Here is a 15,024-nt window from a genome sequence, read left to right on the forward strand (position 1 = left end):
TAATACTCTCCCCGTACTTTTCTGAGAGTTATTGGCAACATCTTTTACAAATAAAGGTAAACATTGGAACATTTTAAATTATATCCTTATTACTTAAAAAATATAAATATTATAAAAAATTTGATCACATATTTTTCAAGACAAAGCGGTGTTTTATATTTTCATAAATTCGATATTACAAAAGCTTGGATACTACTGAATGAAAAATAGTAATAATAAATATATATTATTAGATAAATAAAACATATGGGAATAACCAATAATCAACTACCTCTATACAAAAGCTTTGATACTTCAGTAGCCTCCCGGAACAATGCTTGCCATGATCGTCTTAATTTTCAGATAAAATTTTCCCCACAAATTAAAAAAAAAACAAAAAGAAATTTGGATCTTAACCCATATCCTTCACAATAAAATATTCACATCCACAGCTTCCAAAATAAATCTTTTTTACTGTTCCTCTCTCTGCTTCTTCCTCACATTCCATCCACACACACAGAGGGAGAAAATCAGAATCGTGGCACCAGAATTACATGACATGTACGGAAGATATCAGAAACACGTTGAGCCGCCACGTGGTGCGATTTTACTTCACCAGCTCTGAAACCCACCCTACATCCGGAGCTCCACCCGAAGAACCCGGGTCCGACCTCTCCAGGGAATTCTCTTTGCTCAATTTCTCGAACATCTTTGCCCTTATGTTCCTCCCGGACTCTACCCGCTCCATTACCGGCTCCTCCTCGCAACTCAGATCCCAAATATCAAAATAGCTGCCGCCGGCGAGAGTTGGTGCCTGAGTTGGGGTGGTGGGCAGGCTGTAGAACCCGGGTCGGAGCACGGATCCCCTAGGAGACCCGAAGCAGGGAGACCCCATAGGAACATTCCAAGAAGAGGACAACGAGAAGGACTTACCCTTGCCAAGCTGCAAATTACGGAGAGTAGCCACCATCTCATTGATGGAGCTCGAACAAGGGGACCGGCTTAAAGACTGCGCCATCGGAGACAGAGGAGGAGATTCCGTTGGAGAACTAGCCGGCGGCGAAACCGACAAGGGAGACAACATGAACGGCAGCGTTTTAGCACAAGAAGACTCAACCGCCTGCCTCAACGGAGAGCCGTCGTATGAATCTGCCGAGTTAGCACTCCTTGGACTCTGCTGAGGCAGAATCCTTAGCTGCTCAGGCGTGTGAGCAAAAAAGCACACCCTTCTCCGGCAGCTCGTACCGTCCTTACACGGCTGCGTACGATAACGAGACGGATGAAGCCAACACTCAAATACTCCATGAGCGAACTCACACGCATCCCCTTTCTTACAGCTCCCTTTGCGAAATTCGGGGCATGCAGTGCCGGAATAATGATACTTCCTCGGGTCCCTCCGGCGAGCCTTCTCGCCGGGATGAGCATAAGGGCATTCCGTCCAGTCATGTGACCTGCCGCGCGCGCACCTCCTCACCTTGAACTCGTACATACGGAAATGATCGCAGGAGTAGGCATCGACCGGAGCATCGGAGTCCCGACCCAGAACCTCCGTGTCTGAATCGACGTCGGCGTCGTTGGAGGGTAGATAACGCTGTAGCGCCGAGAGAGCCTCTTGCAAGTAAAACGGGGAGTAATCGCCGGTGCTGGCATTACCGTCGGAGTCTCCGGAGATACCACTGACCGGGTAAGGAGAACAGATATCAGAGGTCAAATCATCGAGGTTGAGGGGCCATGGAGGAACTTGGACCGTTGGATTTGTGTGATGGGACTCACCGAGCATCATATCCTTTGATTACTTTGGTGAATTTTTTGATGCTTACAGAAACTCCGGTGTTGTGAGGGTCGCTTATAAACTGCAGGGAAGAGGAGATTATAACCGTGGTTAGGTTAGCCTGTAACCCGGGTTGAATTAAAAACAAATGAACCGCATTTATCACTGCGGTTAAAGTAAGGGAATTTCCTTAGTCACGGTAACCGTAAATGACAGGTGGCTTCTTAGTTAGCCACGTGGCAGAACAGATAATGATCATCTTCCTGAGGGACCATGGGTCCACGTGGCCTCGTCCCACTGGATACGACATGACAACGCTGTGACCGCCTCGACGCCCTAGTGTTTGGGAAGAGGAACGTGGCATTGGAGCGCGTGAGATGCCACGACAAATAAAAGTTAGTCCTGAATGCTTATCAATCCATTAGCCATCAACGAAAATTAGTTCACCGGATATTATCACTTCCTCTCCCTTCACTTTTTGAAAAAATATTAATTAATTTCTAATTTTATAAAACATCTCATAAATAAAAAATACACAAACCTTTTAAAAGAAGTCTCAGAAAAGCTGAGGTTAAACCAAAAAAATAGAAGAACATTTGTTTCATTCTCCTTTAAAGTGTATTTAGATTAAACTTTGAAAATTTTGAAGTTTTCATAATCTAAAGTTCCTAAATTAAAGTGGGTTTAACATGATTTATCTTAAAAAAATTTAACGTGATTTATGTTTCTATAAATAAATACAAAGGCCAAAAATCACAAACCAATAAATTTAGTGTTTTACCTGAACTCTATTTTGAGCTAAAAGCCATTCCTAATCAATTTTTCCTAAACAAGAACCAAATGATATAATCCAAGTTTTGAGACCCAAACCAGTTTAAGCCACTAATTAAACTGAGGTTTGGGTTTCAACCAAACATATCCTAAGAAATGTGGGTTATGATCGAGTGGAATTGGCTTCCAATGTTTACATAAAGTTTGACTGTTGACGTTTACTGCTTATAAAAAAATCAGCCTATTACAATTTTGATAAATATAAGAACATGTGAAATTTTGTTGATAATAATATGTAAGATATTTCTAATTACTATTATAACTTAAGTTTTCTTCTAATGTCAATAGGTTTGCAATGAAGACTAATAACTTAAATAATTTTACTAAAGATTAAAATATAAATCCATCTCTTAAAATTTTTTTGAAGGCACAATTATTGATATCTTAAAATATTTAAAGGTGTAATGTCACCTTTATATTTTTAAAAACAATACAATTTTATCTTGATCCAGTGGTTGGATCATAAAGTGATTTGTCTTTTTTTTTTTTTTTACTAGACAAAGAGTGATGGGGTTAAAATTGAAGAATTTCTAGCGAAACAAATAAAACTTTAACAAAAAATATTGAAGTCATGTAAGCATGCTACATAAGAATAGTAGGTCAATTTATGGTCAAATGTTAGAGTCTGTTAATAATATAGGGCAAAATTATACCTTTTTCTAAAAAGTCAAAGAAACATTATACCTTTAAATACTTTAAAATATTAAAATTACATTTTTGAAAAAAATTTGGGAGCAAATTTATACTTTAGCCATTTTAATAAAAGTGGTTTGGTTAAGTAAAAGATATTTAATTCCTCTTCAATCAAAGGTTCAAATATTATTAATGTATGAAAAAAAAAAGCAAAGTTAAAAAAGAAACCTTCAATTGAGCTAAGCAAATATAGGATTCTAATAAGATATTAATTATTTCTTCTAATATTATTCCTAAATTACTTTCACTATGTTTTACTACCATCAAGAAAAATTTTAAAATTCATTAATTCTCTCTAAAGATTTAACAATTTTTTTAATTTTATTCTCATTAAATATATATATTTTAATATCATATTTCTTTCACCAATATTTAACAGGAGCAAAAGTAAAAAATTATGATAAGAAGTCAATAATATGCTTTATAGATAAGATCAGCAAATCCTTTTCCCATTACCTTATAAACTGGTTAGAAAAGTAGTATTGGATAATAAATAACAATTATAAGAAAAATAATAATAAAATCCTTTCGTATTATAAAAATGACAATTCAATCCTTCAAAATGTTATAATTCAACTGAAATTCTTAAAGACTTTTTCATTAAAATTTTTTAAATTGAAAAGATCATTTTACCGTTATTAAAAAGTTGTAATTTATTGTTCAATTTTTGTGATTCTTTGAAGAAAAGTTGTGAATGGAGTTTGTTATTTTGAGAACTTATTTCTTAATAATAGAAATTACATTTGATAAATAGTAATTTTTTTGTTTAACTTTTGCAATTTATGAAACAAAAGTTATAATTTCTTAAATAAAAATTGTGATTGAGATTTATTTTTTAATAACAGAAATTACACTTGACAAGTTGTAATTTTTTATTCAACTCTTATAATTTACAAAATAAAAGTTATGACTCTTTAAATAAAAGTTGTAATTAAAATTTATTATTTTTAGTAAAGGTAAAAAAGTCTTTTCACTTTAAAATTTATTGACATAAAAGTCTTTAAAAATTTTATTGAAATTATAGTATTTTAAAAGATCAGATAGCCATTTATACAATTCGGAAGGATTTTATTTTTATTTTTTTAATTATAATTACAATTACAATTGTATAAAAAATAAGATTTAGATAAGCTAACATAATAATATAACAATAAATAATCATAATAATACTTAATGAATAAAGTTTAGTTTTAGTCGGGGAATTAATATGCCGTACAATTAGCATCAGAATACAACCCATAGATTTAGTGAGAGGATACGAAATTAAATGGGGAAGCACATAGTGAAGGAAGAAAGTGGGGAACAAAACCGATGGGCGAGGGGATTGGATTTAATTTTATCGATTAGCATAAAAGCGAAACAAATTGAAACTTTAATGCAAGTGGAGCAATCACGTGCGTGGAAATCGAAACACTGCAACGCACGGTTTCTGGTTAATCCATTCGCTCTCGTCTCTCTAGTAGTCTTTCAACAGACGATGATCCGTCTGATAGTGCCATACATAAACCCCAGATTTATTGCACGCCAATATAAACTCATCAATTCTCATCCATTTCTTTTTTGATGTGAGTAGGGTCCTGAGTACTCTCAGAAACTGGCGGAGCTATGCATGCGTCTCATGAAACTTTGAAAATATAAGCACATAAGGATTAGTTTGAGATCTTGTCCTCTGTCTTTTTTTAACTTTGTACCTCTTTTTCTTCTTGAGAGTGAGAGGGGGAGGGGATTTTCTAGTTCTAAGATTTGATTGAGAGACAGTATCAATCAACGTACAATCTTTATTTTCATGTATATCGTATAAATCAAGTTTCTAATAACAAAGAATTAACATAAAATTTTTTAAAAAAATTATAAAATTCAAATGTTACAAGATATATAATTTGTTTAGAAATATATAAATTTAATTATATATAAATAAAAATAACTATTTAATATTTAAATAATATCTTACCCCCTCTAGCCAAACATCCTGACTCTACTACTATTATTAGAATTAGGACATGCTTTCAACTCAAAAAGTACTTACAACTTATAAGTCATACACTAACAAGATCCTTATAATATTGACAGCAAAATTTGATCCCATACTATTCTACCTATACTTGATCACTTTCACCTCACTATAACAAGATTGTGCATGGTTTTTCGCTGAAAAAAAATATCCATGAAAAATTAGGGGGAATTGGTGAGAAAATGAGTATTTCTTGTGATTAAAGAAGGGATCAAATAAAATAAAATAAAACTTGACAGGAAATTCAATTTTCTTTCAGAATCATTTGAGAGAAAAATTTTCCCTTGGATACTCTAAATTAAAGGGAAAGCGTTTTTATGGAAATTTTTGGAAAACAATTTCTCACAATACATTCAAGAGAAATTTCTCTTGGTAAATTCTGAAATTAAGGATGTCCTGACCGTATCCTATTGAGAGAGATGTTTCCTCCTAAGAATACCCGAGAGAACATGAAAAAACATGTATGGAAATGTTTTTCTTTTTCTTTTTTTTAATAAGAGGAAATGTTTTTCTAATTCCATAGAATTTTAAAGAGTTCTCTCGATTTTTATTTTCTAATTTAAAAATATTTTCTTGTCATAGAGTTACTTAATACAATTATTCAATATCCCATATTATTAGGTCAAATTCAAATATGATATATCTATATATATATATATATATATATATCAATTATTGAAAATTTATGTTGGATCGCCAGGCTCATTAGGATCAGTTGATCAGGGCATGTCTTTAAATTCAAAAAATATTTATATAAATATTTATAAATTACTTACCAATAAAATCTCACATTGGTAGTGAAAATGGAAAATATAAGTAAATCCAAGATCTCATGGACTATGGATAAAATTTTTATTAATTAAACCAATCCTTTTTTGGCTTTAAAATTCAAATACTATATTGATTTTTTTTTTTCATAAATTTGGGATTGGATTTCACAAAACGATTGAATGACGAGACCGGCTGTGACTAGGAGAGGCTTGTGATGAGTCTTAAAGTAGCTAAAAAAATCAGGAGGATATACAAAATTAATATTAATTATAATTTCAATTTGATTTGGCATTGATATATATATATATATATATATATATGAGCAGAGAATGGGAGATGGATTGACTTTTTTTGGTTTGTAAGTATTATAATTTCTGAGTGGCATTGGTTGAAGAAAAAATGCGTGGTGGGGTACAGAATGGGGAGAAAAAACAAAGAGTGATACAGTGAGTGAATGAATGAATATATTCATAACATGAGATAGTGTTGATGATTTCAATTTCATGTCAATATCTCTCCGAATTGATGCCTCTCTCCCATCCATTACTTAACTTTCATATCACTACTCTAGTCTTCCTCCAACCCCACCTCCCTTATCGTTTCTGCTTCCCACCGTCAATATATATATTGTTATGAATATTGGAGGATCATTTGTATGTTCATATATTTTATATTTTCCAATTTCTTTCAGTTTTTCAAATATTTTTCAGTTATTAATTATATTACATATTTTTATTTGATTTAGTTGGTTGTACGTGTACCTATAAAGAAAACACATTAGCTCTATTTAACATATCAAAATAAGAAAGCTTTCAATTATCTCATTCTCTTCTTTTAAATTTTTCTATTATCTTAATATCTTTTTATAACACGTTATCAATACAATTGATTTTGGCATCACTAAATTAGAGATTAATATTCATGCCAATGAACATAACTAATAGGGATGAAAACATAATCAATTGAATATTGAACAAATCTCTATTATTATGTATACATTGTTATTTATTGTATATGTTATTTACTTATCAAATTAATTTCTTCAATTATTTTTTCCTACCCCTATCAGATAATTACATATTTGGTGCCGCATCTAGAAGTATGAGACATAATTTAATTTATAAAAGAGTGAATCATGAGATTATTCATATATAATATAGAGTGTATTATGAAATTATCTATATAAAATATAAATTAAAGTGGATCCTAATGTTATTCACATAAAAGGTAAAGGCAATCCCAGAGCTATCCACAGAACATTAAGTAGATCTTAAAACTAACCATATAGTATAAAATAGATTATGAAGATATCTACACTCAAATATATATTACATTTTTTTTTGTATTTTCTCATCTTCTTATGATATAATTCATTGTGAGTGTGTATATATATAATATTATCATATTCCCAATATGATTCGTTTGAATATATACTCGCGCGCCCATGTATGTATAACTATAGATTTCCAAATTAAATTTAATAGGATTATAGTAGTTTCCTATTTTATGTGTAATCCTTGTTCTAATTCATAGCTGCATATTGGAACCCATGACTTAAGTGAAAACCAAGAGCTCTAACCAACAAGCTGCAAGTTGGATATGTATCTTATAGATCCTGTTTTTTAATTTATCTTTTATTTAATTCTCTTCAATATTTTTGCAACGATGGCCAGTAGCCATATTATTGTGATTTTGTGATTGGGTGACTTGAAGCCACGTCTCCTTAGACTTCGATTATTATATAAAATGATTATTCTATAGTCATAATAAACTATAAGGATTATATGCCCAAAACTTGTATGTGATTTTATAATTATGACCCAAAGATTTATTTATTTATTTATTTATTCTTGATAGAAGAGATAGATTTGATTTTGTTATTATATATAACCATTGTTGGACATAACGACTTATATTATTATATTTAGTTTAAATTTTAATGATGACAAATACTAGAAAAGTTAACTACTTATGCTTAATTGTTTTTATAAATATAATATTTAGCTATAACTATGAAACAAGTGTTTTAACTTAAAAGATTTTTACTTATATTATTTCATATTATATTATATTTGGAAAATGATTTTTGTGTATAAAAGTCATCATCAGACTTTTTCTTATATTAAAGTTATTTTATATCCAAGAGCATTTAAAGTATTATTTTCATAACTTAGATATTTATAAAGTATAAGAGGTTTCTTATATGATTGACATTATAACTTTAATATACACTATCAAGCATATTGATATTTTGATTAACCATTTTATTCATATCACATCATTGAAAATTGTCAAAGTGAATATGAGAGCGGGCATGAAGATGAAATTGAAGTTATCATTTGTATGCTACACTCAAGATGTAATAATATAAAGAGAAGGATGTTTCATGAAAAAAGTTAATAATATGGGCTAACCCACAACTTGTAGGTTGGACGACAGTGTGTTGGCATAACTCACATTTTGCACAAGTTGTAATTATACCAACCTACACAACTCATAGTGAGTTGGCAGGTTAACCCTGTAATTAGAGCCAATAACTCAAGCTAAGCCCAAACTCGTCCAAAAAAAATTAGGGCTTGGCTTGGCTATATGGGGGACTTTTTAAAGAGAGTAAGACACTTTAAGTTTAATTTGAATGAGCTAGGCTTGAATTGAGCCTAGCCTGAATAAATCAAATAGCTAAAATTTTTAGCTCTATATGTATATAAAGTTGGCAATTTTGGCCAATCCCGACTGGCCAGTCTAAACTCAGCCAAAAAAGGTTAGAGACAGGCTTGGCTATATAGGTTTTTTTAAGAAAGTGGGATACTTCAAGCTTGACCCAAATAAGCCCAACCTGCCTGAATTACCAGCTCTACCTATAATGCCCCTTCTTACATTACAATATTGTACACTTAACTCCAATAAATACACATATACACAAAAAAACATAATTACAAAAGGGTTGGGATCCTAAGGAAAAACTTGTAGGTTGGCCGACAGTGTGTTGGCATAACTCACATTTTGCACAGGTTGTAATTATACCAACCTACACAACTCATAGCGAGTTGGTGGGTTAACCCTGTAATTAGAGCCAATAACTCAAGCTAAGCCCAAACTCGTCCAAAAAAAAATTAGGGCTGGGCTTGGCTATATGGGGGGCTTTTTAAAGAGAGTAAGACACTTTAAGTTTAATTCGAATAAGCTAGGCTCGAATTGAGCCTAGCCCGAATAAATCAAATAGCTAAAATTTTTAGCTCTATATGTATATAAAGTTGGCAATTTTGGCCAATCCCGACAGGCCAGCCCAAACTCAACCAAAAATGGTTAGAGATAGGCTTGGCTATATGGGTTTTTTTAAGAAAGTGAGATACTTTAAGCTTGACTCGAATAAGCCCAACCTGCCCGAATTATCAGCTCTTCCTATAATGCCCCTTCTTACATTACAATGCTGTACACTTAACTCCAATAAATACACATATACACAAAAAAAAAACATAATTTCAAAAGAGTTAGGATCCTAAGGAAAAACTCTTGAAAACTATTTAAAATCATTTAAAAATATACATCAAAGCTCAATAGAAGCATACAGATTGCAAATATGATATGCAAAGAGAAAACAGAAGCAAAATAGTGATTTTAGGCTAAATTGGACCATGAGCATGTGACACATGCATCATAGCGTACATATTAGATTTTGTTGTGAATCAACATATCTAATATGAATTTTCAATGTGCTTCGTTTTCACAAATGATGTTTGATTGAAGTGATTTAAGTGCCCACATAAAACTTATTCAAAATCTAACTAATGATCTATTTTCATTTTAATCTGATATTTTATTTGAAAATTAAACACCCGAATGCAAACTAACTGTTCTAAGTCACTTTCACTCACCTGAGCATCCCAATTTCAAATTACATGTCATTAGCCACTTTTAGGAGCTCAATCACACTTAATAGGACATTTAACACTTAATTGAACATTTCCCTTATTAATGTCACATATACACACAAGTTTGCTGCTAATTCTCCCTTTACACACACACCAGGGCTATTAGCCTATTTGCACACATTTATACACACTTGGCCCAAACTACACACATCTATCACATCAATCACATTGACATGCATTTATAATAATATCTTAGCCCTTATTTATAGAATTCACCACACACACATATTTACACACTCTAGGACTAAGTTTCACATATAATCACACAAATGCTTCATGCTTCATGTAATACAATCTTAAGGCAACTTATATACATGATAACAATTGTAAACAAACAAATTCATTACACCAACTTGTTTGGACTATCAATAGTCCCTCTACTACTCGTGGCCTGGCTCTTTCCCTCTATCACTTCCAACGTTAGAACTTATAGAAGGGTAACAATGGGTGAGATAAATATTTTAGTAAACAAGATAATTCATTCATCTCTATTAACAAGAATAACTCTAAACAAGTAAATTAAAATAGTTATATCATTCTCAATGTAACAAATATATATATATATCTATTTTCACAAAACCAAACATATACATTCTCGCATGATCATCTATCTATTAAACCTTCATATTCCCCGAATGAACCCATAGGCTTTATTGGACCAATCTTATGCATATTGATCTAAGTACACCTTTAGTGGTAAAAACATTCGACCAAAAGTATTATGTCCCACTTTTAGACTATAAATTCCTTCTTTCACACACATAATAGGTGTGTCGTTGACTTTTAAATACATCCTCCCGAGCACTAAGGAGTTTTCAGATTACCTGAATGTCCTATGATAACATTCTTAAATATATTGGTACACTAAATGTCTCATGGTGCCAATCTAAACATATGAATTTTATTTCCACACATCTCCACACACTCAGGGTGAACTCCCACCCTTAAAATGATCATGCCTTTTCACATATAATACCATATGTTTCAATCACATATCCACACACACACACAATGGCTTACTTTTAGCACAATTAATTTAATATATACGTCAAACCCCTTTTTCAATGTTAAAACATGCAAGTTGCCAATCCTACTAATATAAAATCATAAATCATATTATCACATTTACATACAGATAGTTAAACTAGTTAATAAACATAATAAATTATTTGGTTACCTTAACCCTTCTATTCTTTAAAAAGATTACCTACAGTACTATATGCTCTTTCAGATTCCTCTTACTAGATTAACATGAAATTCACAGTAATTTACACAATAAGCAATCTTAGTCAATTAACAAATTGATCAAAAGCACTGGCTACCATAATTAACCACCAAAACACTCTCACTTAACCATCCTATTAAATTTTCTTATTACTTCTATCAGCCTTAACATACTTCTTACTAAACTTTCACCCTTTTTAACCTATTAAATTAACTAAATTAAGCTTATAGCTCTAAAACTTAGCCATTAACTTTCAAACTAATCACAAAACCTTGGTTTAACTCCCAAGGGTATTTTTACTGCTAAAAGGTAAGAAAACAACCCCTTAAAATTCTCTAATTTAATTTCTCTATATCCTAAAATAAGAGAAATTAAGAAGAATAGGAGCTTAGAGTGGTATGAAACTTACTCGGTAAGCAACAAGTTGGAAATATCTCTTAGTGGCCCAATATCTCTTGCCCCAGTAGAGCTTAATTGCTTCTCCTCCTCCTTCATCCCTTTTCTCTCCTTTCTTCTTTGTTCCTCAAGTTTGATCACACACTTTTAAGTTAAAATTCTATGTCATGTGTTGTGGCGCATGAAGTGTATGCCGTGGCATGTGGTACAATGAGGAAAACCCTATTGTTGCTCACATGCTTTACTCCGAAATGCCATTCCCCTACATGTTTTAAAAAACACTATTCAAGTATTTAAATCACAACACAATAGTCCAGACAAGAATTGGCCACCAAAAACCCCATTTTCAACATAATTTCACAAAGGGGTAACAAGTTCTCATAAACACTGTAATGGATAATCAAACACATAAATTAATATAAAACTAATACCTGTAATAATATTTCAACCTCTCATAGCCATTCTAATATAGATACAAGTTCGAGATACTTGCAGCTACAATAAAAATCATGCAACTATGTCACAAAATATATATATATATATATATATGTATGTGTGTGTGTGTGTGTGTGTGTGTGTGTGTGTGTGTGTGTGTGTCCTAAGTTGGCATATGCATTCAATATTTGTTACAAACCAAAAAAAATGAAAGGACTATACAACTAAGAGCTAGTTCCCTTGATGGTCGGTTGCACCTTCCTTTCCCTTGCCTCTAATGGGGCCTTTACTTGTAAAATGTAACTACAGGGTGAGTTAAGGGCTCAGCAATCAAATAGTCTAATCAATTACTTATGTGTGAGAACATTTTGTGTGTATGTGAAGTGGCATAGCAAAACATACAACATATCTCATAAATCCACACATATGATTATAAAATAATATGCATGATCAATACATTACCTTATATCCTCCTTATATCTTCTGACTGAATTTATGGGTTGATAATTCGATAGGACTGAGTTCATGAGACAGGATTAGTCCAAGCTCACCATTAATAAGAGGCAGCCTCGACCAAGAGCGCCTTAGCCCACTCTGGACCATAAATTCCCCTTGTCCATAATTTCTAGGGGTGTCGATGCCCAATCTACCACTTGTAGTTTTGGGACTTTCAAACAATATAATACTAAGCACCGTGGCCTCCACAATGCCAGTGTACCATATGAATTTTTAAACAATGTCTCAACAACACACTAGGGTGAAGTCTTACCCTCTCAGAATCATCACGCCAACCATACTTAATACACCAAACACATATCCATAATATATCATTTATCACAATTTCTCATTTTCACGTAAGCCATAGAATTTTCACAAGTAATTTTACATAAAAATAGCATTTGCTTTCCAAATACAAAAGCATTAGCACAAATTTTCATTCCACTTCACATAACTACATAATCATAATTTCATATTATTAATAGGTTAGTATTAAACTAAAACATAACTTCTAAATCAAACAAACTACCATCTAAACACACAAAGGGAGATTAGACAATCCAGTTATTTCAACCCTTTTGTCACAAAAAGAGTTACTATGGTTAACCAATAGCTCCACATTCATCCACTAGCACTACAATACTCGATCAAAGGTTAATCTACACAATTAAACCCTTAATTGTTAAATCTTCTCACTAATCACCCCATTTATAATACAAATAGGGGTACCTATTATGCTCAAAACCTCAATAGTCCTAACAATCCTTCCAACACATTATGTTAACTCTATTTAACATCCCAATACATAAACAACATCATTAAATTACCTACATTGCTCTTAATCATCTAATTTCTACCCAAGATTCATCCAAACCCTAGTCAAAAATTTCAAATCACTATAAAACCAATAAACTTAGAGTTAGAGTCTTAATTTAACTCCCTAAGACCTTAACCAAGGCAATGGTTTCAGCTATTACTTGATTTTAATCTCTCTTCATGCTATGGCCTGTATGTACTTTGATCTAGCCTTCTTTTAAGGCTGTCCAAGAATCCATTATCTACATTAGTCTCTTTAAAACATTACTACCCAAAAATTCACTTAATTTAACTAAAATACCCTTATAAATAGCATAAATTCCTAAAATTAAAATCTAGGATGTTATAAATCCATTTTCTCTAACCTAACTTGCTATTTTTTTACTGGTTGGCGAGTTGAACCTGTGTACCACTTTATCCATGAAGATCTTCAAAATAATGAAGATATTCATACAAGTTTAGATATATCATGGTCTTGGATTTCTTAGTTATAATATTTTTAGGCTAGAATCTTTATATTAAGCTCATTTGATTTGGATGCGCATTTATGCAAGACATTTATCATGCATGCATTCTCTACAAAGAAGAGTTTGAAAATGTTGTTCATAAGAGAATTGTTTGAAAACTTACTCCACAAGACTTTTCAAAGGCATTATATTTTTCTTAAAGTGGAGTTAAGTTAAATAATTGAAGTCTATAAGTTGAGATATAAATTCTAAGCTAAATTAGTTTTGACTTTTGGTTATTTTTTGAAAACTATAACTTCAATAAATTTTTAATAATATATGATTTGCAAAATTTGGAGTTATATTGAGAGAATTATAGCCTTAAAAAATATTGAGACAAGTCAAAGACTCACACACCTTATTCCTAACTTAGAAAATATCTTAGGAAGCATTTCACTTTTTCCATCTCATCCTCATGAGTTTTATCTAGAATGCACGTGATCTAGTAGAAATGTTTAATATTGATTTTTATGTGTTAACTACATACTCACAAGTTTTAGAGGCTTACTTTTGAGTTTTTAAAGTTCTAGAATTCCTTTAGCATGCTCAAACACACAAGCTGTAGAGTGAAACATGTGATTTTAGAACTCTAGATAAAAGGGTGTTTATGTTTTACTCAAACACAAGAGCTTTAAAGGTGAGGCATGCAAGTTTTAGAGTAACAGAGAGGAATTTGGTTCTATGCACCTAGAAGATGTGAGTTTCAGTGGTGAAACACATAAGTTTCAGAGTGACAGAGTTAACCAAGGGTTTGGACTTCTCATTCTCACAAGTTTATGATCTCATCCTCATGAGTATTAGCCTAAGTGTTGCAACTTGATTATTTATTTCTTACTCATCTTCGCAAGTTCTTGAGTAACTCATGCTAGTTTCAATTTGTTTCTCAAGTTTATCTAAGTTGGAGCCTTAAACAACTAAGTCCTTTTCATTTTAAGTGTTCAAAACTTATGTAACCCATTCTCACGAGTCTAGATGTGCTCCACATGTTTTTCAAAGTATTTAAGAGGTCTTTCACTTTTGTATTTATTCCTTGCATGATCTAGATAGCTGTCACATATGTTTCAGTATTTCATACAAGCTTGTGCTTCTATCTTCTTAGAACACACAAGTTTTAGTGAGCTTCCATACATGTATTGGACTAAGTTTACCTTAAGCCTTTC

The 15,024-nt window shown here is 32.0% G+C and overlaps 1 protein-coding gene across 1 annotated transcript; it reads right to left on the bottom strand.

Moving 5' to 3' along the window:
- Window positions 1-207: 207 nt before the first annotated feature.
- Window positions 208-1,811, bottom strand: LOC129292525 (zinc finger CCCH domain-containing protein 20-like). Its single transcript, XM_054930084.1, has one exon. It carries the CDS (start codon window positions 1,760-1,762, stop codon window positions 587-589), a length of 1,176 nt encoding a protein of 391 aa, XP_054786059.1. The 5' UTR covers window positions 1,763-1,811; the 3' UTR covers window positions 208-586.
- Window positions 1,812-15,024: the final 13,213 nt, after the last annotated feature.

Source organism: Prosopis cineraria, unplaced genomic scaffold, assembly GCF_029017545.1.
Source record: "Prosopis cineraria cultivar Desert tree isolate PC_DT_omini unplaced genomic scaffold, ASM2901754v1 PC14, whole genome shotgun sequence".
NCBI classification, from domain to species: domain Eukaryota; kingdom Viridiplantae; phylum Streptophyta; class Magnoliopsida; order Fabales; family Fabaceae; genus Prosopis; species Prosopis cineraria.

Bases quoted from the DNA above. Each gene is read 5' to 3' on its own strand.
- LOC129292525 (XM_054930084.1), bottom strand. From the start codon at position 1,762: ATGATGCTCGGTGAGTCCCATCACACAAATCCAACGGTCCAAGTTCCT.